Source organism: Balaenoptera musculus, chromosome 15 (genome assembly GCF_009873245.2).
Source record: "Balaenoptera musculus isolate JJ_BM4_2016_0621 chromosome 15, mBalMus1.pri.v3, whole genome shotgun sequence".
Classification (NCBI taxonomy): Eukaryota; Metazoa; Chordata; class Mammalia; order Artiodactyla; family Balaenopteridae; genus Balaenoptera; species Balaenoptera musculus.
In genome coordinates, this window is record NC_045799.1 from 15209276 (window position 1) to 15236252 (window position 26977).

Below are 26977 nucleotides of genomic sequence, written 5' to 3' on the forward strand. Positions count from 1 at the left end.
TCAAAGAGTAGGTATATGTTTAATTTTACAAGAAACTGCTAGATCTTTCTCCAAAATGTGTCATTTCATACTTGTACCAACAATGTATGAGTCCCCATTGCTCCACGTCCTGGTGAACATTTAATTTGGGGGGCTTTTTCATTTTTGCCACGTGGGTGTGTTTGTAGTAGTATCTCACTGTGGTTTTAACGTGCATTTCCTTGGTACCTAGTGATGTTGAACAGCTTTTCATGTGCTTCTTGGCCATTCATATATTTTCTTTTGTGAACGATCTGTTAAAATCTTTTTCCACCTCTCCCCTTTTGTGCTGACTTGAGTTGTAGGAGTTCCAAGCAATTCCTGCTTTGGTTTTTCCACCTGCCCAATGGGGTACACATTCATGAAGGATTTCGTACACAGTCTTTTGGTAAAACTGACAACCATCTGGCTCTGAAGAACCAGAAATTTGGTGTCTGCCAGGTCTGCCTAGATATAGCCCTGACCAACTGGAGAGGAAGTGTCAAAAAGATGTCTTTGTCTCATTATGCCCTCATTCTACTTACATCCAGTGTTCCTGCCCCACTAGACATGGAATAGAAGGAAGGCCATGAGCTTAGATGTCAGACAGACACGGGTTCAAATCCCCACACCAGCCTTTAATCCATGTGAGCATTAGCAACCTGAGTGCCAGTCTTCCCGCTCTGTAAAACGGATAAACCTGCTTTCAGGGTTGTTGTAAGGATCAGAAATTAGGTACATGTAGAATCTGGAATGTAGTTAGTGCTTAATAATCTCTACTAACCTTTACTCAAAGAGCTCTATGAGGCAGGCACTATTATCTCCATCTTACAGATGAGTAAACTGAGTACAGAAACTGAGATAATTGCCTAAGATCACAGTGAGTGATGGAGCCAGAACTCAAGTCCACACTATCAACTTCAAAAACAAATTTTTTAAGGGAGTTGCTATTATGATTATGATTACCTTGTACTTCTATGCTTTGTTTCCTTTTGAAATTGCCTGTCCCTATCGCTCAAAACCCAGCCACCCCCAGAGAAGACTTGCCTTCTTCCTCTCTAGTGTGCTACAGCCCACGTTATAGTTCCATTATCTGTGGCCAGGTCTCTTCGTGGAAAAGCTCTTGGCCACCTTAGAGTTTCTGTTGCGTAAGCAAGGAGGCTAGCACATAGTGGGGGCTCAGTAATGTTTGAATGAACAAACAAGACAACATCATAACACCGTTCCATGTTGTCCCCACACCGCCATACTATTCACGGTATCAAGTTCAGTGCACTCCTGGGGACTGCTACAGTGTGAGCCGTCTTGGGAATCTTCCCCTGAGATGTGGTCCCTCCTATTTCCTCCACAGCACAGGATTCTACAGGAGGAGTTTGTCTTCTTCCCTCCTCTCCAGAGTCTATGACAAGTCTATGCAATGGACAGAAGACACCACACTGTGGCTTGGAGACTGAAAGCTGGGCTGCTTGCCTCGGAGTTGGAGCCAAATCATCCCCCATCTCCAAGGGCCCTGTGTGGCCTCAAATAAAACAGTCAGCTGGAGGTGCTGGCTCTGGCTCTGAAGGCCAGCCAAGCCCCTGTGGTTTGGCAGAAGAAGAGGTCATTGTCCAAACAGGAAGTGGTCCTGGGGTCTCAGCTGACCCTAGATTTTCCCAGGCAGGGCTGGGGCTCATAGCAGCTGAACTGGAGGCTCCCCGTAGGCTCACAAACAATTCCACCTCTCCAGAGGGCTGCAGATCCCTCTCCCCGGACAGGCTCCCTGCCCCAGACCCCACAGATCTTAGCATTGTGTGCCTGGGGTTGTTGACATGCTGACAGCAACCAAGCTAGGCTCGCTTCCCATCATTCGCCTTGGAGGAGAATGGGGAGATCCCAGGAGCTGAGAAGCCCTCAGAGCTGAGCTGTGGATATTATGGGGTGCACCCCAGGAGAAGGCTCAGCCGCAGTCAGACAGGAGGCTGAGCCTCGCTACTCCAAAGGAAGGGACAAAGAACAAGAGGACAGAGACCATGTCTTCTGTGTGCAGCAAAGTCATCGGCAACCCAGAAAAACCACAAAATTTAACATGAGGCTGGGCCCTGGCCCAGCTTAGTGGATGATCTCAACTTGGACACAGACACTTTTAGACAAAAGGAACACAGAACTCCCACAAGTTTTTCAGTAGTGCTAGGAAAAGCACTTAAGAACTGTCACTTACAATGGCCTCCTACAGGGGTGGAAGCAAAATGGGGCTATTGGGAAGACTGCACCCCTGTCACTCAGCCTGGTTGGTACAAAGAGCTTTGGGATTTAGGCCGAAGGTCACTGATTCCATGGATGGTTTGATGTATGAAGGGAGGTGGAATGATTTATTTTTTCTAATATGAAAAATGACTTGATGTTCCTTAAGGCTAGGTCCTATAACCCTCCTTTTATTCCAGTCTCTCCCTGGGCAAGCTCACTTGCACCCATACCTACACTTAACTCCTATGCACTGATAACTCACCTATTGATTTTCCAGCCCAATCCTCTGATCTAAATTCCACTCTCATGGGTCCAAGTGCCTACCCAAAATGTCCTCTTGGTCGCAAAAGCAACTCGAACTCAACATGTCCAAAACCCAATTTATGGCCTCTTCCCCAAACCTGGTGCTCTCCTAAACTCCCCATCTGGATGAAGAACCCTCCAAATCATCCTGCCGCACAAGGCAGAAGCAAGGATGGCACCCTTGAGCCCTTCCTCTCTCACATCCACCTATGAAAATATTTTGAAATTTGCCTCCCCAATATCTCTCCATTCCTTCCACTTTTCTACAACCCCCCCCCCCACCTCCACCCTGTTCCATTTTTATCTAGATGGCTGCAATCATCTCCTGGTTTCCAGGCATCCACTCTGGTCCCCTCCAATCAGTACATCTCTACCAGGAGTCCTTGCAGCCATTCTCCCCCTAAACTACTCCTACTCCACCTTCAGATCTCAGCTCAAAACCACTTCCTGCAGGCAAACACCTCGTGACCTCTCTTAATAGGCTATTAACTCCTTCCCAGCACTAGTCCTAGTTGCAGTTTTACATTTGGGCCCCCAGTAGACCCTGAACTCCGTAAGAGCAGGACGGGGTCTTTTTTTTTGTGCCACTACCACATTCCCAAGGCCAAGATCAGTGTCTTACACATGTTAAACACTGACATTTAATATTTATTGAATGAATGTCATTTATTTGTTCATACCCTGCCTCAACCCAGTTAAGCTAATCATCACCACTATCTTCTAGGCCACCGTTGTCTCTTGCCTGGATTACTGTGTTATGTCTGTCTGGAGCCTGTCCTCTTCCAGTATGTTCTCTACACTGCAGTCAGAATTACACTACACTGCAGCCAGAATTGTTAAAAAGATAAAAAATTATCTTTTTAACAAGCAACATCAACCACTTGTAATCCTTCATTACTCCCAATAAAGTTCAAAGTCGTAACGTGTAAACTGCTAGTTATCTACCCAATGACTGCTGTCCTCTTGTTTGTCAGTAACATAACCCTGATTTTATCAAGACAGCAGGGTGCCCTACCAAAGGACTACCCCAGCCTCTGCAGCAGCCAGGGTGCTTCTGAGAGGTTTGACAGGAAGTATAGGAATCAGACGCATTGGTAATTGAAACTTGAAAGGTTATTGTCTTTCCAAACGCCAGAATTTCCTTTCTTCTAGATAATGTTGTGTCCCTATGTCTATAAAACATCTGTAAATGAAACATCCCTCAGGTTACCAAGTTCTGGCCAATGAGATGTAAGTGGACGCTATTGGTTAGAACTTCCAAAAATGCTTGTCGAAGTGGGACTAGGCAGCAGGCCGTGCCTTTTTTTGCCCATCCTTAATTTCTTCTCCTGCTTTCTACCAGCTTCAGAGACATGATGGCTGGGGCTTCAACAGCCATTTTAGCCATGAGGTATCAATGAGAATTCCAGCCATGGGCCTTAGATGGCTAAGCAAAAAGAGCCAAGAAGGACCTTGGTGTCCAATAACTGTGGAACGACCATATAGCCCTGCACTTTGGACTTCTTTTATATGAGGAAACCAAATTTATATCTTAAGTCACTGATATTTTACTAGCAAACTGAAACTTGATACAGGCTTCAAAGCATTTCATGACCTGACCTTTGTCAATCTTACCTCTCCCTTCATCTGCTCAAATTCAACAATTCAGTCAAGCTGAATGTTTTTCAGTTCCTCAGGATTTTTCTCTCCATTTAAAGTCTTCCCAAGCTGCTCTTTCTGCCTGGGTTACAGCCCCACCTGGCTAACTCCTACTCATCCTCTGCATCCCAGCTTAAAAATCAGCTCTTCAACGACCATCAAAGCTAGGTTAAGATGCCCATTTTCTGGTAACAGAACAGTTCCTCAGCATGCTACTTATTATGCTGTGAACTGTGGTGTTTACTTGACTTTCTCCTCCATGAAGGCAGGCAGCCTGTCTTGTTCAAAACTGTATTCCAAATCTGCAGCTAATTCCAAATAACTACTTCTTGAATAAATGGAGTAAATGAGTCATGGGAATATGGTATTGGTTAGAGAGCTAAAGAAATGTATTGGGTTTGATATCTGTACAATGTGAAAAGATGAAGTGGAATGGTTGGCATATTATTATCTGTTTATTATTCATACCGTGCCCTGTTCCAAAAAGGATGTAAGGAAGCAGGATGGCTGGAGTACCATCTCACTGGGAGTGTTAAGGAGTTCACGTCCATTTAGAGACACTGGTTTAGGAGACTCTATCAGGAGACTGCAGGATAGTTTGGAGGAGGGAAGAGTGCTAAGAAAAGCAGTGGCATCTTGTCCTATCTCATCTTCCACCTCCTCACTTGCAGGCCCTACCTCAGGAGTAAGCCAAAACCTGCCAGGGAGGTTGCAGCAGGGAAAGGTTAGCAGTAAAGCAGGAGCGGGTTAATTCCCAGAAAGGTACACCACCCACCATCCTTTCCTCCCTCTGGTGCCTACTGCAGGTAAAGAGTCTGGTCTTCTCCGAAGCGCTCTGGCTGGGCCTGGGGTCTCAAGTGGAGAATAGGCAGCTCAATCAGTCTGTAGGTGGGGGCCCACTGCTAGCTGCAGGCTCCAGGCTCTGCCCTGCCATCTCCCCCATCCTCCTCTTCGTCAGACTGTGCCAAGGGCGTGTCTGCTCCGCCGTCACTCACATCCGGGCTGTGCGGATTGGTGGAGGAGTCAGAGGACGAGGAGGAAGTGCGGGATGTGGTCCTGTCTGCCGTGGGCATTGGCAGGTTCGGCTCCTCGGGACGGTCGTCCACCCCTGCCCAGAGAGAAGAGCCCGTCAGCGCCACGAACAGGGCTTCAGAGGACTCTTAGAGGTGCTCTGGCCAGGAGACACTGAGGCCCAGAGGGGAGCAGGGACTTGACCAGTCACCCGGCCAGGCTCCTGACTCCCAGTTCCTTCCACTTCACTGCACCACATCTGGGCTCTAGAGTCAGGTCAATCAAGTCAAGAGTTCAAATTCTACCTACGTCACTTCCTTGCTACTGAGTAGCTTTGGGCAAGTCACTTTCCCTCTCAAGGACTCTGCCCCTCCTCTGTAAAAAAGGGACCCCGACATTCCAGAGGGTTTTGAGGATGAAATCTGTGAATGCTCATAAACTGTCTGGCACATAGACCACCAATAAATAGCAGTTTTAAGTAAGAGAATATCTATCTTATAGGTTAAGAATGTGGGCTTTGGAGTCAGATAGCTCTGGTTCGAATCCAGCTTTTCCACTTTCTGGCTATGTGGCAACAATTTCTCTGAGTCTAATGTCCCTCTTTTATATATATATATATATATATATATTTTTTTTTTTTTTTTTTTTTTTGGCCGCATGCCATGTGGGAACTTAGTTTCCTGACCAGGGATCGAACGCAAGCCCCTTGCATTGGAAGCTTGGAGTCTTGACCACTGGACCACCAGGGAAGTCCCTCTAATGTCCTTCTTTATAAGATGGGAATAATCCCACCTGCCCTAATAGGACATTGTAAGGACTGAGATAATATATGTAAAATACCTTAGCACCATATTAGAAACCTAATAAAGTGCTAAATAAAGATTAATATTAAGATGACTAAAACTGCTTAAGTTGTCTAATATAAAAATTATACTTTTATGTTATTTTAATTATGTTAATTAACTACATTAATTTCACAAATATAAAATTGACAAAGGCTAAGGGGGTTGGGCCTTCCTAGAGTTTTGGATTAGGAATCTGTAACCCAGCTTCCCTCAAGGTCAACTTCCCTAAAATCAGAACAGACAGCTATTTCATGGGTGGAAACGCCCACTCCCAGCCCCTACATGCATACTTCCCCAGTCCAGCCTTGCAACCTCACTTCAGAGCCCTGACATCCGGCTCTGGCTAACCGGTGCCCAAGTGCCCAAAGTAGAGGGGCATACCAGACGTCTGGGGGGTCGGTGGAGGATCTTCGCAAGGCAAGAACACGTCAGCTCCATCCTGTTCCCCAAGGTCAATAAATTCCACTTGCTCAAGTGTGTCCACATTCACCTCCATGGATGAGATACTACCTATGGGGGCTGCAGATCAAGAAGGGGGCAAGTCAGGAGGAGCCAGGCCAGAGCTGATAGGATGGTCAGAGACATATGTCAGGTCTGGAGATAGACGTTTAGAGGGCCAAGAAAACCAGGGGGGAGGTACCAAGATTCAGGACCTATAGGACTTCCTCCCTGCCCCACCCTAGTCCCTCTCCCCAGGACTCAGAACTTACGTCTGTGCGACTCGAGATGCAGGTGGGACAGGGGGAAGACAAACTCTGTCTCAGGCTGTAAAATGTCCTCAAAGAATTTCTGCCGCTCCCGAAGGCGGAGCTGCTGGCGCTCCAGGGCTGCCCGCGGATTTGGGTCCATGTCAGCTCCTGGAAGAGCAAGTACAGCTATGAAGTTGAGAGGGGATTCCGTGGGCGCCTGGGCTTGGGGAGCCCCCCTGCAGCCAGCATCCCAGCACTGGGGCCTCTGGACTTGACTACCTCCTCCCCTTTCCTAAAACAAAGTCCATTACCACAAACTTCAAGTCTCACGCAGAGGCGGGGCTGACCCTAGCTCCACAAAGGGGATGCCAGTTCCAGGCACAGCAAAAGAGGCTCCTCTGTATTCAGGGAACACAGTCAATGGCCAAGTCTCAGTATCATGCCCTTCGAAGAGGGGTTGGAAGGGCTGGTTCAGCTCAAATGGGGGAGGCACTTTTTCCACTTAATGGACCCAGCCTCTCCTCAGAAGGCTGGGGAAGAGGACAGGGAGGAAGGTCCCTTCCTCCAGGCTGCAGCTCTGGTTCCTGGCCATTCTTCAAAACCCAGACGAAAGCTAAAGTACCCCCTCCCCTACTCTCCCTCTCTACACACACACACACACACACACACGCACACGCACACACACACACACACCCCACCACCACCACCACCAGCATCCCCTCCAAACCCTGCTCTTTAGTCACAGACTTGACTTCTAGACTTGGCTCTGTCCCTAAGGAAGTCATCTTTCCAGCCTCAGTCTCCGCATCTGAAAATGGCATCATCCTCCTACCTGCCTCCAGCACAAGACACAGCCGGTGAAGGTGCTCTGGAAAATGGAAAGCTCTGGTCCCCGTGCTATTTAGAGGACATCATCTCTTCTCTGCCCCCCACAGCTCTTTATTTGAGCTCCTCTCCTCTGACACTTCTCACTGTCTGATCTCCCCACTAGGCATCGAGTAGCAATCAGAAGGGTGCAATTCAGACCAGGCCTTCTGGCCCCCAGTGCTGAGAGCTTTCCAGAACACCATTCACTCGGATTCGCTCCATTCCCTTCCTGAGCCCATCACCCGAGGCAAGGGAGTATCAAGCTTGAGGACCAGATCGTCATCCTCCGCCTACTGCCTTCCCCCCCTCATCTGGACTCGGCATATCCGAGACCCTGGCCAGCTGCACCGGCGCTGGGGTGGGCCGCGAGAGACCCAAACCCAAGTGGGCCAGGCAGGGCCAGGGAAGTGTGGGGAGACCATGTGGCCGGGGCTGGCAGCGGAGGAGGGAGGCGCTGACGCCGATTCCTGGGAAAGGCTCTTAGCGCTGCCGCCCAGGTCACAATACTAAAAATACCCAGGGCCTCTGGGGCTGTCTGCGGGCGGGGAAGGGCGACAAAGAGGGTCGGGGTCGGGGAGCTGGAGGGGACCACGGGCGCCGGGACGCCCCCTCTCTTTCCCCCTCACCCCATCAACCTCAGGAAACTGGAGGGGCTGCCCCCTGGGGAGGTGCGGAGCTAAGCGCCGGGGAGAGGAAGGGGGTTGTTTACATAACTGAAGGTGCAGGGGAGAGGGGTGGAGAGAGCTGAAGAGATTTGGGGGGTCGGAGGCGGCCAGGGGCCCGGCCAGGGGAATGGAGCGCTCCCTCTTCGTCCTGCCCCACCCGCACCGGAGTCAGCGAGAGCGAAAGAATTCCCTAAAAGGGGACACGCCGCGACCGCGGGGGAAGGGGGGGAAGGCGGAGGGGTCCCCCGGCCGTTCCGCTCGCGCTCCGGTCCCCCCGGCCTCCCGCTGCACCTGCGCCCGCCCGGCGGAGCCCCTACCTGCCGCGCCCAGAGCCCCCGCTGACTCAGGCTGTCCGCTCCGGCGCGACGGCGGCGGGGGCGTGGTAGCGGGCCGCGCCGGCCGGGGTGGGGCTGCGCCTCCGGGTCTCCCCCGGGACCAACGGGCCCTGGGAGCCGGGAACGAGGAAGAGGCGGGAGGCGGAAGTGGGGGAGGGGCGGCGGCGGGCACACACGCTTCTGCCGGTCGCCCGGCGGCCGCAAGGAGCCCCTGCGGGCGCGATCGTTCGTAGTTCCAGGGCGGGCAAAAAGTTCCCGGCTCGCATCCCTCCTCCCCGCGACCCGTCGGGCCCCTCGGCGCTCCGCCCGGCTCCGCGCGCTCCCATACACTTGCTGCGCCCCGCCCGCCCGCGCGGACCCGCAGCGGGGATACGCGGGCTCTCGGCCCCTGCGCCCGGCTGCTCCCCGACTCCCGGGCAGCCCCGACGCAAGCTCCACGCGCCGGCACCCGGACTACCCAGCACCCTCGGCCACGCTCGGCACACTTAGGCGCGCACCTCTCGAAAAGGCGTATGCAGGGTCAGAGGGGCTGGGGACTCGCTGCCGCCCATCAGGGCAGGTGCACTGCGGCGGAGGCCCCCTGACCCTGGGACTCACCCCGCAGCCCCCGGTTCCCGGCTCCGGGATGGACAGGGCCGCCGTCCAGCCTTCCAGCGCACTGGGCGGGGTGGGCGCGGGGACGGGGCGGGTTAGGGGGTGGACGCTGGCGGGGAGCCAACTCCTCCGGGGTGCCAAGAGGGGCGCTGCGCGTCCCGGCTGGCGGGGGTGGAGGAGCGAAGCGGAAACTGTGGACCCAGAGGGGAAACGCTTGCCCCTCTCGCAGTGGCTCCTGGCTCAGACCAGGGCCAGAAGTCTCCTGGACCGAGGCTCTGTGCTCATTCTCCTCCTCCTCCCTTCCACCCTGTGCCCGTACGTAGCTCCAGAAACCGCGGGGTGGGGGGGTGGGGGGCGTCTGTCGGAGATGCTTCTGCCGTGGGGTCACTCGATCGTTCATTCAACAAACATCCGCGAGCAAGCCGGAAATTAGGAGTCATCCTTGGCATCTCCCTGTCCTTCGCTGCCCACATTAAAACACATCTCCATTAACTGTCGATTCTCTTTCCTAAATATCTTTCCAATCCACCGTTCCTCTCCGTTTCCACCACCATCTCTCCCTTGGCTCCTACGGAAACCTTCTCTCTGGTTTTCTTGTACTCTGGTCCTGCTGCGCTCCATCCCCACAGCAGTTAGTCGTCACTGTAGAATCGAGAGTGCTAACCACGGAACCCCACATCAGTCATTTCAAAACCGCAGGTCCGATGTGCCACCCCTGCTTAAATCCCTCCTTTGTTAGAATGAAATCCGGGTGCTGATATCTGAGCTGAGTCTTAAAGAAATGAGTTCAACAAGCAGAGAAGAGGGGGAAGGGCATGTACAGAGGGACAGAGGTGTGAAAAGTCCGGACATATTCAGGCTTCCCTGTCAGGGGACCAGCACTCAGTACAAATACCTAAAGCTCTGCCTCGTCTATTGTTACTGAGATCCCTAAACAATCCCGTGAGATAAGTACAGCAAGCAGCTTTCCCATTATTTTACAAGCAAGGAAACCAGTTTGTGGGAGGCAAAAAGTGCAGTGGTTAGGAGCACAGACCTGGGAGTCAGGCCCTCTTGGGTGGTAAGCCTAGCTCTGGTGTCTAGCCAGCTGTGTAAACAATTTCTCTGATCCTTGATTTCTTTGCCTATTAGGTAGGAATAATTAATCCCCTCCTCCTATGAGATAATTCATATAAAATGCTTAGTACAGGACTTGGGCACTCTGGAGATGCTCAATAAACAATAAACACTAGTTGTTTTGACTGTAATCGGTTCTGAGAAAGGGAGGAAACTGCTTTCTTCCACGAATTTCTGAAATTATAGAAAGTAGGCTCTAACCTTCTACAGAGCTTATTATGTGCCTGTCACTGTTCTAAGTGCTTTGCATGTATTAACTCTTTTAATCCTCTTAATAATCCTGTGAGGTAAATACTATTTTTACTTCCATTTTACAGATACAGAAACTGAGATATAGAGAGGTGAAGGAACTTGTCCAAGGCCTTACAGCAACTAAGTGATGGAGCAGAAATTCAAACCCAAGTAGGCTGCTTCCAGAGACTGTGCGTATAACCATGGCTCCCAGCCTGCTCTGCTTTTATCCCATTGCAGTTTTCATCTTCCGAGAAATGTTTTGGTCAGTCTGATTCTTATTCCTCATTAATGGATGGAGTAGATACTTGGTCCCGTTTTCTAGCACAGAGGAATGAGGCCAAGTCAAAAGTACAGTGGATGAGAGCTCAGCTCCCAAAGTCACCTCCCCCCTTTTCAGGCGTATCCCTGGGAACAGGACTGCATGGATTATTTTGAGCCGTCCCCAAGATGGTGACAGATCAGGAACCTCTCTGTCCCTTTGCCAGATATTTGCCACATACAAGGGTGGAAGGGGAAAAAGCATCCAAGTTAGAAATAATTCACAGGGCTAAGCTGGAAGGGTATCAGCCAAGAGAAAGGCCCAGGCAGCAGACCCAAGGGTGGATGGCAAAAGGAGTTGAAAGGATCGGTGAAAAAGTAGATGGCTTAGACTTCTGCGTTCCATCTAGGATGCCAAAAGCTGGGAAGAGCATCATTACCACCCTAATAACAATTTTTTTAAACTGTTAGGTAATTATAAAATTATTACTTTTGTCAAACCCATCAGCGAGCTAAGGCTGCAGAGCAACTAATTAACCTGAATTCCAAAGAAGGACAGGCACCTCCAAGAAGAAATAGGATGTAGGCACTGGCACACCTCTTAAGTAGGAGGAAGGCAAGGTTTCCATGCAAACAGGTAAGAAGAGTTCAGCTACACTTTTTATTGCTAAAGGCCAGGTGTGGCTAGCATGAGAGTATAGAATCCTTGGGAGTCACAGACACTAAAAGTAATCATAGAAACAACAGAACCAAACTTTGTTCAACTCCTGACAAGATTGGCTCAATTCTCAACACTAATGGCCTAAGAAAAGAAGAGATATGACAATTTCCAGGCAAAAATCATTTTGACCTCAGCCTCTACTGTTCTACACATTATGTCCAGGAATCAAAAATTACAACACACACATCAAAAGCAGTTTAAGAGAAACAAAAAAACCCTATTGTCAAGAGACAAAGCAATCAACAGAACCAGATAAACTCTCTGGAGTTATCTGCCAGAAAATTTAAAGCAACTATAACAATATGTGAAAGGCTCTGTTGGAAAATATGGACAACATGCATAAACAGAAGGGGAGTTTTAGCAGAGAGATGGGGACTATAAAAAGGAGTCATATGGAAAATGCTAGAAATTTTAAAAACCTGTAACAGAGATGAAGAATGTCTTTGACAGCCTCATCAGTAAACTCAACACAGCTGAGGAAAGAATCAGTGAACTTGAAGATAGGTCAACAGAGACTACCCAAACTGAAACAGAAAGAGAAAAAAAAGAGTGAAACAAAACAGAACAAAACACCCAGAAGATCCAAAGCTATCATGTGCATAATTTGAATCCCAGAAAGAGAAAGAGATAGAGATAGAAACACACACACACACATTTGTAGAAATAATGGTCAACAATTTTCCAAAAATAATGAAAGAACCACAGAGCCAAGAAAATCACAGAATCAAAAAAAAAACCATTAAATACCAACAAACACACACACACACACACACACACACAAAATATGATCTATCATATTCAAACTGTTGAAAACCCAAGATAAAGAGAAAATCTTGAAGGCATCAAGAGGAAAACGACACAGTACCTACAGAGGAACAAAGATAAGAATTACAGTGGGCTTCCCTGGTGGCGCAGTGGTTGAGAATCTGCCTGCCAATGCAGGGGACACGGGTTCGAGCCCTGGTCCGGGAAGATCCCACATGCCGCAGAGCAACTAGGCCCGTGAGCCACAACTACTGAGCCTGCACGTCTGGAGCCTGTGCTCCACAACAAGAGAAGCCACCGCAATGAGAAGCCTGTGCACCACAACAAAGAGTGGCCCCCACTCGCTGCAACTAGAGAAAGCCCACACGCAGCAACGAAGACCCAACGCAGACAAAAATAAAATAAATTTTAAAAATAAATAAATTTATTTAAAAAAAAGATAATTGTCTAAAGCAAAAGAGTAGCAATACATGGTGGGTGTAGAGCATATATTAAAGTAAAATGTATGACAATCACAGTAGTAAAAATGATGGGAATTAGAAACACACTGTGAAAGAGTCCTTCTGCTATATAAGAAGTGGTATAATATTATTTGAAGATTGACTATGACTAATTGAAGATATATATTGTAAATGCAAGGGAAAACACTAAAAAAATGTTTAGAGGTATAAATAACAAGCCAATAGTGGAGACAAAATAGAGTCATAAAAGTATTGGGAAGCATCCTCCCTGGGCCTCTTTGTGTTCAACATATCAAGATTGCAAGGATCTGACTTCTCTTTCACCTGGGCCCTTGCTCAGGATTAATACAGCTGGCAGCTCTGAGAAATAAAACCAGGTCTTTCTCAGACAAAGGCAGGCTTGCTGACTGCTTGCTATAAAAGTGCTGGGCCTGGGTTCCTCAGCCATGATGCAAAGCCACTGTGTGTGTACCATGCATCTGGGACCACTGTATCACTTGTTGAACTTCAGGCTGAAGGAATCAACACAAAACTATGCTGATGTTCATGTTGTTTGATGTTCTATGAGTAATAAACTGTCTTGATTGGATGCAGTAAGTCTTATTGTCTCCTTTTGGTACCCATGAGGTTTTTCTCTGACAAAACATAATCAATTAATCCAAAGTAAGGGAGAAAAAGAGGAAAAACAAAAAAAAAGCACAGATGAAAAAATAGAAAACAAATAGTGCGATGGAAGATTTTCATCCAATTGTGTGAATGAATAGCAACCAATTAAAAGACAGGTTAGTAGACTGGGGAAAAAAAAGCAAGAGGCAATAATATGCTGTCTACAAGAAACCCAGTTTAACTATAAGGAAATATATGAGTCAAAAGTAAATGGATGGAATAAGATATACCATGCAAACACTAATCAAAGTAAATTGGAGTAGTGATATTAATATCAGAAAAAGTAGACTTCGAAAGAAGGACTATTACCAGGGATGAAGAGGGACATTACATAATGATAAAAGGTTGTTCATTTCACCAAGAAGACTTAACAATCATAAATGTGTATGTGTACATCTATTAACAGAGCTTCAAAAACACAAGATAAAAATAGACCTAAAATAAGAAAGAGAAAAATCCATAATACAGTTAGAGGATTCAGCACTTCTCTCTCAGTAATCAATAAAACAAGTAGAAAATAAAACTAAGGATACAGAAAACCTGAACACTACCAACTAGCTTGTTCTGATTGACATTTTTATAGCACTTTATCAGCAGACTAAACATTCTTTTCAACTGCACATAAAACATTCACCAAGATACATCTTCTGGGCCATGAAACAAACCTCAACAAATTTAAAAGAATTTAAATCATACAAAATATGTTTTATGACTATAAAAGAATGAAAATATAAATAAAAACAGAAAGAGATCTGGAAAACACCCCAATACTTGGAAATAAAACACAACACTTCCAAATAACCCATGAGTCAAAGATGAAGTCCAAAAGGAAATTAGAGAAATATCTTGATTGAATAAAATTGAAATGTAGCAACCAGCCACCAGAAAAGCTCCCAATGTTCCTTGCCTTCTGTTTATTCATACTTTTGTGTCGTCCTCTTCTGCACTGTATCAAGGTTACTTTATGTGGTCAATAAGGCATGGCAGATGATGGTACATCACGTCCAAAATTAGGATTAAAAAAATTGGAAAACCCAGAGCTTCCATCTTGGGTGTGTGTTCTCTCTATTGCTTGGATCACTCACTCTGGGGGAAGCAGGCTATTATGTTGTCTGCAGCCCTACAGAGAGGCCCATGTACCAAGGAACTGAAAGTTCCAGCCAACAGCCAGTGAAGATCAGAGGCCAGCCAGCAACCCCATGAGTGATCATGGAAACAGATTCACTGGCCCCAGTAGAGCGTTTGGAATGACTGCAGCCCAGGCCAGCAGCTTGACTGCAACCTCGGGAGAGACTGCGGCAGAACCATCCAGCTACAGCAGTCCTGGATTCCTGATGCTCAAAACCTTTGAGTGGATAATACTTCTTTTTTTTAAACTGCTAAATTTGGGGATGATTTGCTACGCAGCAACAGATAACACATAGGGATTTTGGTATGGAACAGGGTGCCACTATCACAGCACTCTGAAATATGGGACTGGCAGTGGACTGGCCATAGACTTGGGAAGAGTGTACTCAAAGCCCAAAATGCCTTGAAAAAGCTCTTAATAGAAGCCTCGTGCCTTTGATAAGATTGCAGCCAGGGTATACAGGAAAGTCAGGTAAACACTACTGGGAACTGGGGAAAGAGGAATTCCTGTTATGCTGTGGCACAGTTTAGCAACCCTGTTGCCTGTGGTAAAGTGGAAAGCAGAAAACGTGCCCAGTGAGTTGGGATCTGGCTAAGGATATTTCCAAATCAAGTGCTGAAGGGGTCACCTGGTGTCTTCTTGCTCCTTATAGTAAAACGCAAGAGGGGAGAGAGAAACTAAAGCAGTAGTTCTCAAATGAGAGTGATGGCGCCTGGGGCGGGGAGGCGGCGGGGGTGGGGGTGGGGAGCGCGGGTGTGTGTGTGTGTGTGTAGGGACATTTGGCAATGTCTGGAGACATTTCTGGTTGTCAAAACTGGAGAGGGGACTTCCCTGGCCGGTCCAGTGGTTAAGACTCCGTGGTTCCAATTCAAGGTTAGATCCCTGGTCAGGGAACTAAGATCTCACGTGCTGCATGGCAAGGCCAAAAAAAAAAATCTGGAGAGGTTGCTACTGGCATCTAATTAGTAGAGGCCAGGGATGCTGCTAAACATTTTATAATGCACAAGACAAAACCCTCTTACCACCCACCACCTCCTCCCTCCACGAAAAAGAATTATCCTGCCTGAAATGTCAGTAGTGCTGAGGTTGAGAAATCCTGAACTAAGAGGAAGGACTGTTAAATATGAAGGAGCCAGGACTTCATGGTAGCAAATTCTCACTCTCTCTAAATGACAAATGATAGTAAAGTTAAAAAACGGTTTCCTACACAAAAACAGAAACATAGATCAATGGAACAAGATAGAAAGCCCAGAGATTAACCCACGCACCTATGGTCAACTAATCTATGACAAAGGAGGCAAAGATATACAATGGAGAAAAGACAGTCTCTTCAATAAGTGGTGCTGGGAAAACTGGACAGCTACATGTAAAAGAATGAAATTAGAATACTCCCTAACACCATACACAAAAATAAACTCAAAATGGATTAGAGACCTAAATATAAGACTGGACACTATAAAACTCTTAGAGGAAAACATAGGAAGAACACTCTTTGACATAAATCACAGCAAGATCTTTTTTGATCCACCTCCTAGAGTAATGGAAATAAAAACAAAAATAAACAAATGGGACCTAATGAAACTTCAAAGCTTTTGCACAGCAAAGGAAGCCATAAACAAGACGAAAAGACAACCCTCAGAATGGGAGAAAATATTTGCAAATGAATCAACGGACAAAGGATTAATCTCCAAAATATATAAACAGCTCATTCAGCTCAATATCAAAGAAACAAACACCCCAATCCAAAAATGGGCAGAAGACCTAAATAGACATTTCTCCAAAGAAGACATACAGATGGCCACGAAGCACATGAAAAGATGCTCAACATCACTAATTATTAGAGAAATGCAAATCAAAACTACAATGAGGTATCACCTCACTCCTGTTAGAATGGGCATCATCAGAAAATCTACAAACAACAAATGCTGGAGAGGGTGTGGAGAAAAGGGAACCCTCTTGCACTGTTGGTGGGAATGTAAATTGATACAGCCACTATGGAGAACAGTATGGAGGTTCCTTAAAAAACTAAAAATAGAATTACCATATGACCCAGCAATCCCACTACTGGGCATATACCCAGAGAAAACCGTAATTCAAAAAGACACATGCACCCGAATGTTCATTGCAGCACTATTTACAATAGCCAGGTCATGGAAGCAACCTAAATGCCCATCAACAGACGAATGGATAAAGAAGTTGTGGTACATATATACAATGGAATATTACTCAGCCATAAAAAGGAACGAAATTGAGTCATTTGTTGAGACATGGATGGATCTAGAGACTGTCATACAGAGTGAAGTAAGTCAGAAAGAGAAAAACAAATATCGTATATTAATGCATGTATGCGGAACCTAGAAAAATGGTACAGATGAGCCAGTTTGCAGGGCAGAAGTTGAGACACAAATGTAGAGAATGGTCATATGGACACCAAGGGGGGAAAACTGCGGTGAGGTGGGGATGGTGGTGTGCTGGATTGGGCAATTGGGATTGACATGTATACACTGATGTGTATGAAACTGATGCCTAATAAGAACCTGCAGTATAAAAAAACAAACAAAACAACTAATACTAAACTTTCATTGGGTTATTTGTATGGAAATATGTTAATATAAATGTTTCAGACATTACATGAAATTTCTAAAAATCTTATATTTGTATTTGTATGGAAATATGTATGGAAATATGTTAATATAAATGTTTCAGACATTACATGAAATTTCTAAAAATCTTATATTTGTATTTGTATGGAAATATGTATGGAAATATGTTAATATAAATGTTTCAGACATTACATGAAATTTCTAAAAATCTTATATGTTCTGGTATAATGTTATAAGTAATAATCCTAGTTATTACTTTAAAATGTATATCTCAGAAATAACTAATTTTCTTGTCAACTGCATTATTATGAACTTTCATCAAATCTTTAACCGTGGTCATTTTTAAGTCTTTTGTCATTTACAGACAGTTCTGGGTGTACTCTGATGATTTTGCAAATATGTTCCTATAAAAGGGTTTCATCTTCAAGAAATTCATGGAAAAGACTCTGACAAGTACAGGTTTCTGGTAACTGACTGTACTGCTGAACTGAATGAATAAGCATTTTCAGAACTCTAATGAAAAACTGATGAACTCATAAAAGTGCTAACAAAAGATCAAGATGAAAAAAAAATTAATTACATGGGACTGAGTGAACTGATGAGGATGAGTATAATTTTTGAGACTTTCTGTCTGAATTTAAAAAAAAAAAAAAATCCCACAAGGACTCAGAGGCAAAGAATATACAAATCAATTTTCACTGCAAAGTAAAGGAGCTGTTACAGTGGAGGATTACTGGACTGAATGTCAATATTATGACATAGTATGAGTGTGTTTCATGTTTGGTAATTGCAATAATTGTTGCTTTTGTTGTGGTCATCCATGTACAATGCTTGGTGTCAGTCTATTTATGTCTTGTAAAAATAAAATACAGTGTGTGTGTGTGTGAATAAAAAAAAAAAAAAAAACGGTTTCCTAAATTGAAAAAAGAGGGGATATATGTATATGTAGAGCTGATTCGTTTTGCTGTACAGTAGAAACTAACACAACATTGTAAAGCAACTCTACTCCAATAAAAATTAATTAAAAAAAAAAAAAGGTTTCCTAGCAAAGCTCAAATCCAGAGCATTACCAGAAGAACATGGTCCGAGAATGTGACTATCAAATCTTTTGTTTGCATCTCAGGAAGATTCAAGACAATGCATTAGAGTAGTCTTCAGTCAGATAAAAGACCTCTAAAGAAATGATGGGTGTGCCTCACAGATCCTTTGAATCAAGCAAGAAGGATTCTAGAAAGCTTAAGGGTGTTGCCGCTTAGCCAATTCAGCAGAAGCCTAATAGAGAAAAGGGCTTATCTCAGAGAAATTTGGGGCATGGCTTTTGTCTAATAGTGTGGATCTGAATAAGATTCAGAGTGACCCACAAGTTCTTAAAAGGATTCTATATCCAGAAACATCTCCACTTGGACTTAGAAGGATAAAGAGAGTATAAAATGAAAAAAGGATTTCTAGTTCTGAACAAGATGGAGTAGATGCCTTCCTCTCTTTCCCTCCCACTAAGTGCAGCTTAACATGCTGGGCATTATATATATATATAAAACAAACGTAAACATAGTTGGCAGACCAGCTAGGAACCCGAGAACACAAATGACACAGCAGTGAGTCCCTGGGTTTTCTTTTTGCTAGGGCTCTGGAGAAGCCAAGCAGGCAGAGACAAAAATCCCCCCCATGAAAAGCCTGTTCTCTCTTGTCAAAGGACTGGGAAAGAGGCACCCTAGCAAGACAGAAATCTTTTGACATGAAGTGCCCCCTCCAGCAAAATACTAGAGGAAAAACCTCACTCCCAGTGTTTGTCTCGTGGGAACAAGGCACCTCTCCCTCTCACCTCCAGATGGCGTTATGTGAGAGGAGGCGGAATGGGGAGCCTGGGCTTCATCACTGCCCAGCAGTAACAAGTACCCCTCCCCACAGTTTCCATGATGTCAGTGGAGGCCATGTGGGGAGGCAGGCTGCCCTCCCCACCCAACAGTAAGGAGGCACCGCTCCCTCCCCTCAATGTAAAGGTGGCCAAGTGTGGAGCCTGGAGGCCCACGTCCGCCCAGCAGTAATGAGGCAACCAACCTTCCAACCCTCCCCTCCCCCTACAGGGTGGTGCCAGTGGGGGCCATGTGGGCAGCCTGGACTTTCTGCACGCCCACCTGGTGGTAAAGAGTTGGTGCCCCTATCTCACTGGCCCAGGACAGTAGAGGCATACCAATACAGAAGAGTTAAATGAGATCCAGAGTCTCACCACATAATTTCTGAAATATCCAGGTCATAAATGAAAATAATTCACCATACCAAGAACCAGGAAAATCTGAACTTGGACAAGTAAAGACAATCAACAGATGCTAGTGGATCACAGTGCTGTTGGAATTACCTGACAGGGATTTAAAAACAGTCATTATATTGGGCTTCCCTGGTGGCGCAGTGGTTGAGAATCTGCCTGCCAATGCAGGGGACACGGGTTCGAGCCCTGGTCTGGGAAGATCCCACATGCTGCGGAGCAGCTGGGCCCGTGAGCCACAATTACTGAGCCTGCGCGTCTGGAGCCTGTGCTCCGCAACAAGAGAGGCCGCGATAGTGAGAGGCCCGTGCACTGCGATGAAGAGTGGTCCCCACTTGCCACAACTAGAGAAAGCCCTCGCACAGAAACGAAGACCCAACACAGCCATAAATAAATAAATAAATAAATATTTAAAAAAATAAAATAAAATAAAAACAGTCATTATAAAAATGCTTCATCAAGCAATTGCAGGACTTCCCTGGTGGCACAGTGGTTAAGAGTCCACCTGCCAATTCAGGGGACACGGGTTCAAGCCCTGGTCCGGGAAGATCCCACATGCTGCAGAGCAGCTTAGCCCATGCACCACAACTACTGAGCCTGCGCTCTAGAGCCCGCGAGCCACAAATACTGAAGCCCGTGAGCCTAGAGCCCATGCTCCGCAACAAGAGAAGCCACCACAATGAGAAGCCTGCGCACCGCAACGAAGAGTAGCCCCCGCTCGCCGCAACTAGAGAAAGCCCGCGCACGGCAACAAAGACCCAACGCAGCCAAAAATAAATAAATAATAAATTTATTTATTTAAAACAAAAAAAAAAACAAGCAATTGCAAACTTTTTGAAATACCGGATTGGCCAAAAAGATGTTATGGAAAAACACAAATGAACTTTTTGGCCAACCCAATAAATGAAAAAATAAAAATCTCAGGGAAGCAAATAGAAGATACAAAGAAGAACCACATAGAAATATTAGAACTGAAGAAAAAGTAACTGTACTGGGTCGAATAGTGTCCTCCAAAAATTCATGACTACCTAATACCACAGATTGTGACCTTATTTGGAAATAGGGTCTTTGCAGATTTAATTAGTTAAGGTGAGGTTGTACTGGATTAGGGTGGGCACTAAGTCCAATAACTGGTATCTTTATAAGAAGACTATGTGAAAACATAAAAAGACACACAGGGGAAAACACCATGTGAAGATGGTGGCAGATATCAGAATGATAGATCTCAAGCCAAGGAATGCCAAGGATCGCTGGCAATCACCAAACACTAGGAAAGAGGCATGGAACAGATTCTCCCTTGGAGATTCCAGAAGGAACCAACACCTTGATTTTTGGACTTTTGGCTGCCAGTACTGTGTGAAAATAAACTTCTGTTGTTTTAAGCCATCAAGTTTCTGGTAATTTGTTACAGCAACCCTATGAAACTAACACAAATTAGTTTAAATTTTTTAATTTTTAATTTAAAATTAAAAAAAAAAACCCTCACTGGATAGGCTCAATAGAAGAATGAAAATAACATATGAAAGGATTGGTGAATTTGAAGATAGAACAGTAGAAATTCCCCAATCTGAAAAACAAGGAAAATTAGATTTTAAAGAAGAAGGAAGGAAGGAAAGAAGGGAGGGAGGGAGGAAGGGAGAAAGGAAGGACAGAGCCTCAGCAACCTGTGAGACAATAACAAAAGATTTAACATTTATGTCACTGGAGTCTCAAGTGGAGGGAAAAGAAGTGGAACTGAAAAAGCATTCAAAGAAATAATGGCTGAAATTTCCCCAAATTTAACAAAGACCTACACCCCCTCCCTATTTTTGAATTCTCCCTTTTGAAAAGATCAATAAAATTGACAAACCGCTGACAATACTGACAAAGAAAAAAGAAGAGAGAGAGTGACCTAAACTGTCAATATCATGAGTGCAACAGAAGATATCCCTACAGACTCTGCAGATGTTGTAAAGATAATAAGGGACCAATAGGAACAATTCTACACACATAAGTTGGACAACTTAGATGAAAAGGACCAATTCCTCAAAAAGTACAAACTGCCAAAATTCATCCAACATGAAATAATTTAAATAACTCTATAACTATTACAGAAATTGAATTTGTAGTTAATTAAAAACAAAACACCAAAAACACACAAAATTCTTGAAAAAGAAATCCCCAGGCCCAGATGGTTTCACTGGAGAAATCTACACCACATTTTTAGAAGAATTAATACCAATTTTATACAATCTTTTTCAGAAAAAGGAGGGAACACTTCTCCACTTATTTTATAAAGCTAGTATTACCTTGATACCAAAACCAGACAAAGACAGTACTGAAATAAAACAAAACACAATAGACACATTTCATCTAAGTTAACAGATTTGAGGGCATAGAGTTATTCACGATGTTCCTTTATTATCCTTTAGATGTCCCTGAGATCAGTAGTGACGGCCCCTCTTAAATTTTTTTTTTAATATTTATTTATTTATTTATTTGACTGCGTCGGGTCTTAGTTGCAGCACTTGGGATCTTCGCTGCCATGTGCGCTGGCTCTAGAGCGCACTGGCTTAGTTGCCCCGTGGCACGTGGGATCTTAGTTCCCCGACCAGAGATCGAACCTGGGTCCCCTGCATTGGAAGGTGGATTCTTAACCACTGGGGCACCAGGGAACTCCCTTAAATTTCTAATATTGGTAATTTGTGTCTTCTTTTTTTTCTTGGTTAGTCTGGCCAGAGGTCTGTCAATTTTATTTATTTTTCCAAAGGATCCGTTTTTGGTTTCATTGATTTTCTCTATTGTTTTCCGATTTTCAATTTCATTGACTTCTCCTCTGATTTTTATCACTTCTTTTATTTTGCTTGCTTTAGGCTTAAATTGCTCTTCTTTCTCTAGTTTTATAAGGTGAAAGCTTAGATTGATTTCTGATCTTTCTTCTTTTCTAATATACGCATTTAGTGCTATAAATTTCCCTCTAAGCACTGTTTTCACTGCATCCCACAAATTTTGATAAGCTGTATGTTCATATTGTTCAAAATATTTTTAAATTTCTTTTAAGATTTCTTCTTTGATCCATGTGTTACTTAGTAGTGTGTTGTTTAATCTCCAAATATCTTGGAATTTCCAGCTATCTGTTATTGGTCTCTAGTTTGTTTCCATTCTGGCTTGAGAACACACTTTGTATGATTCCTACTTTTAAAAATCTGATCAGGTAGGCTTTATGGGCCAGAATGTGGTTTATCTTGAGCGTTCCATATGAGCTTGAAAAGAATGGGTATTCTGCTGTTCTTGGATGAAGTATTCTATAAATTTTATAGAATTTTATAGTATAAAAGCCAATTAGATCAAGTTGACTGATGGTGGTGTTCAACTATATCCTCACTGATTTTCTGCCTGCTTGATTTATCAAGTATTGAAAGAGTAGTGTTGAAGTCTCCAACTGTAGTAGTGGATTTATCTATTTCTCTTTGGGGTTCCACCAGTTTTTTTTGTTGTTGTTTTTTTAAATATTTATTTATTTATTTATTTGTCTGCGCCGGGTCTTAGTTGCGGCTCGTGGGATCTTTGTTGCCATGTGTAGGATCTTCGTTGCAGCATGCGGGATCTTTTAGTTGCAGCATGCGAAATCTTGGTTGTGGCATGTGCGATCTAGTTCCCTGACCAGGGATCAAACCTGGGCTCCCTGCATTGGGAGCATGGAGTCTTAGCCACTGGACCACCAGGGAAGTCCCCGGAGTTTCACCAGTTTTTACCTCACATATTTTGCCACTCTGTTGTTAGGGACACACACATTAAAGATTGTTTGTCTTCATGGAGAATGGACTCCTTTATTATTATTTAATGCCCTTCATCCCCGATAATATTCCTTGTTCTGAAGTCTGCTTTGTCTGAAATTAAGATAGCTACTCCAGCTTTTTTTTTTTTTTTTTATTGGTGTTAGCATGGCACATCTTTCTCCATCCCTTTTCTTTTAAATTATCTGTGCCTTTTTATTTAAAGTGGGATTTTTTAAAGACAGTATATAGTTGGGTCTTATTTTTTTTATCTACTCTGACAGTCTCAGTCCTTCAATATTTAATATTTAGGCCAGTCACAAAGTGATTACTGATATAATTAGTATAAACATCTACCATGTTTATAACTTTTCTATTTGTTGCACTTGTTCTTTGTTTCTTTTTCTTTCTTTCCCTCTTTTTCTGCTTCTTTTGTTTTAATTAAGCATTTTATAAAATTCTATTTTCCTCTCCTTCTTTAGCTTATAAATTGTACTTCTTTTTAAAAATTTTTAGCTGTTTCCCTAGTCTGTAACATATGTTTACAACTAATTTAAGTCCACTCTCAAACCATACCAGTTCAAGGGTAGTACAGGTACCATATAAAAGGACCTATAAAAAAAAAAAAAAAAAAAAAGGACCTATATCCATCATAAAAATAGACATAAAAATCTTCAACAAAATATGAGCAAATTGAGTCTAGCAAATATAAAAAGAATTAAACACCAAAACCAAGTGAGGTTTATTCAGAGGTGCAAGCCTAGTTCAATATTCAAGTCAGTTAATGTAATCAACCATAGTAATTAACAAAAGAAAAAAATCACATGATCATATCAACTGATGCAGAAAAATCATAAAATTCAATGGCTATTCATGATAAAAACTCAACAAACTAAGAATAGAGGGTAACTTTGAACTTGATAAAGACCACCTACAGAAAACCTACAGCTAACATCATACTTAATGGTGAAAGATAAGATGCTTTCCCCTTAGGATCAAGAACAAGGCAAGGATGTCTGCTCTCACCACTTTTATTCAAAATAGTACTGGAAGTCATAGCCAGAACAATAAAATAAGAAAAGGAAATTAAAGGTATACAGATGTGGGAAGAAAATATTTGCAAGCCACACATCTTACAAAGGACTCATATCTAGAATATATAAAGAACTCTCAAAACTCAACAGTAAAAAAACAAACAATCCAATTAGAAAATGAGCAAAAGATCTGAACAAATATTTCACCAAAGAGGATATAGAGATGGCAAATAAACACATTAAAATATGCTCAACATCAATAGCCAGTAGGGAAATGCAAATTAAAAGCATGATGAGATATCACTACACATCTATTTTATACCAGTTAATTAAAAATTAGTGACCATACTAAAAGCAGGTCAGGATGCAAAGAAGCTATATCATTCAAACATTGCTGGTGGAATGTAAAATGATATAGTCACTCTGGAAAATAGTTCGGCGGTTTCTTAGAAAACTAAACATATACTTACCATATAATCTAGCAATCATACTCCTTGGCATTGATTACAGAGAAATTAAAACTATGTCCATGTAAAACCTGTACATGAGTGTTCATGTCAGCTTTATTTGTAATAGCCCTAAATGAGAAACAACCCAAATGTTCTTCAGTGGGTGAATGGTTAAACAAATTGTGGTACATCCATACCGTGGAATAATACTCGGCAAAAAAGCAACAAATTATTGATACACACAACAACTGGATGGATATCAAGGGCATTATTCTGAGTACAAAAAAAAGCCAAGCTTGCAATGTTACATACTGTATGATTTCATATATATAACATTCCTGAAATAATAAAAATATAGAAATGGAGATGGGGGATTTCCCTGGTGGCTCAGTGGTTAAGAATCCGCCGGCCAATGCAGGGGACACGGGTTCAAGCCCTGGTCCGGGAAGATTCCACATGCTGCGGAGCAACTAAACCCATGCGCCACAGCTACTGAGCCTGCGCTCTAGAGCCCGCGAGCCACAACTACTGAACCCCGCATGCCTAGAGCCCGTGCCGCAACAAGAGAAGCCACGGGGCAATGAGATGCCCGCACAACCCAACAAACAGTAGCCCCCTGCTCACTGCAACTAGAGAAAGCCCACGTGCAGCCACAAAGACCCAACGCAGCCAAAAATAAATAAATAAATATATTAATTTTTTAAAAAAGAAAATTATAAGAAAAAAATTAAATATGTATCCCGCTTTGAAATATACCCCAATAAACCTAACTTTAAAGAAAGTAAAGTACAAACTATGAGATGAAACAAAATAAAACAATGACAAAAAAAGAGTAGACCCTCACAGCCATCAGGATAGCTACTATAGAAAGAAAGAAAGAAAGAAAGAAAGAAAGAAAGAAAGAAAGAAAGAAAGAAAGAAAGGAGGGAGGGAGGAAAAATAACAAGTGTTGGTGAGGATGTGGCAAAACTGAAACCCTGTGCACTGTTGGTGGGAATGTAAAATAGTGCAGCCACTATAGAAAACAGAATGGTGGTTCCTCAAAACATTAAAAATAGAGGGACTTCCCTGGTGGTCCAGTGGGTAAGACTCCGAGCTCCCAATGCAGGGGGCCCAGGTTTGATCTCTGGTCAGGGAATTAGATCCCTCATGCCTCAACTAAGAGTCTGCATGCCACAACTAAGAAGTCCACATGCTGCAACTAAGACCCAGCGCAGCCTAAATAAATAAATAAATAAATATTAAAAGAAATTAAAAATAGAATTACCATACGGCCCAGAAATTCCACTTGTGAGTGTACACTCAAAAGAATTTAAAGTAGGGTCTTAAAGAGAGATATTGGGGCTTCCCTGGTGGAACAGTTGTTAAGAATCCGCCTGCCAAAGCAGGGGACATGGGTTCGAGCCCTGGCCCGGGAAGATCCCACGTGCCGCAGAGCAACTAAGCCCGTGCGCCACAACTACTGAGCCTGCGCTCTAGAGTCGCGAGCCACAGCTACTTAAGCCTGCATGCCTAGAGCCCGTGCTCCGCAACAAGAGAAGCCACCGCATGTGAAGCCCGTGCACTGCAACGAAGAGTAGCCCCTGCTCACCGCAACTAGAGAAAGCCCGCGCGTAGCAACAAAGACTCAACACAACCAAAAATAAATAAATTTTTTTAAAAAAATTTAAAAAGAGAGATATTTGTACATCCATGTTCATAGCAGCATTATTCACAGTAGCCAAAAAGGCGGAAGCAACCCAAGTGCCCACCAGTGGAGGAGTAGATAAGCAAAATATGGTCTATACGTACAACAGAATATTATTCAGCCTTAAAGGAAGGGAATTCTGCTATAACATGATGAACCTTGAGGACATTATGCTAAGTGAAATAAACCATCACAGCAAGACAAATATTGTATGATTCCATTCACATGAGGTCCCTAGAGCAGTCAAATTCATAGAGACAGAAGGTAGAAGGGTGGTTGCCAGGGCTGAGGGGGAGTAGGGAATGGGGAGTTGTTATTTAGTATTGAGTTTCAGTTTTGCAAGATGAAAAGAGTTCTGGAGATGGATGGTGGTGATGGTTACGCAACAGTGTGAATGTACTGAACACTACTGAACTGCCCACTTAAAATGTTTAAGATGGTAAATTTTGTTACGTGTATTTACCACAACTGAGAAAAACAGAGTGGTGGTTTCTCACTCAAGTGCCTTGGATTTAGTCCAAAAGGCTGACCAGCTGTGTGTCCTTGGGTGTCGCTATTCCCATAAATGGTTTTTCCTGTGTAAACGGAAGAGACAAACAAGACAGAATATGGGAATTTGCTTTAGGAGCCATTGCTGGGGTACAATATCTGGTCAGGGAGAATGCCCTG

General features: G+C 44.0%; 3 protein-coding genes across 6 annotated transcripts in view; 1 reads left to right on the forward strand and 2 right to left on the reverse strand.

The window, feature by feature from the left end:
• On the reverse strand, positions 1 to 9246 carry DBNDD2 (dysbindin domain containing 2). Of its 4 annotated transcripts, none has more exons than XM_036825508.1 (4): positions 9171 to 9246; positions 6728 to 6874; positions 6399 to 6536; positions 1 to 5269 (listed from the first exon to the last, which is right to left on the reverse strand). In XM_036825508.1, the coding sequence occupies exons 2-4, from the start codon at positions 6864 to 6866 to the stop codon at positions 5064 to 5066; spliced, it is 483 nt and encodes a 160-aa protein (XP_036681403.1). In that variant the 5' UTR covers positions 6867 to 6874; positions 9171 to 9246; the 3' UTR covers positions 1 to 5063. The 4 variants fall into 4 exon arrangements, with proteins under 4 accessions (XP_036681403.1, XP_036681404.1, XP_036681406.1 ...); XM_036825509.1 differs by having other exon boundaries at positions 9071 to 9173; XM_036825511.1 differs by lacking the exon at positions 9171 to 9246 and adding an exon at positions 8556 to 8951.
• Positions 6760 to 26977, reverse strand: part of SYS1 (SYS1 golgi trafficking protein) — a 37268-nt gene continuing 17050 nt past the window's right edge. Inside the window, exon 4 of the mRNA XM_036825515.1 lies at positions 6760 to 6874. Within this exon, the coding sequence (XP_036681410.1) occupies positions 6868 to 6874 (7 nt within the window). The 3' untranslated portion in view covers positions 6760 to 6867. The remainder of the gene's footprint in view (positions 6875 to 26977) is intronic.
• The window catches only part of TP53TG5 (TP53 target 5), a 26334-nt gene continuing 7722 nt past the window's right edge, over positions 8366 to 26977 (forward strand). The window contains exons 1-2 of the mRNA XM_036825105.1: positions 8366 to 8720; positions 8807 to 9240. Of these exons, the coding sequence (XP_036681000.1) occupies positions 8366 to 8720; positions 8807 to 9240 (789 nt within the window). The remainder of the gene's footprint in view (positions 8721 to 8806; positions 9241 to 26977) is intronic.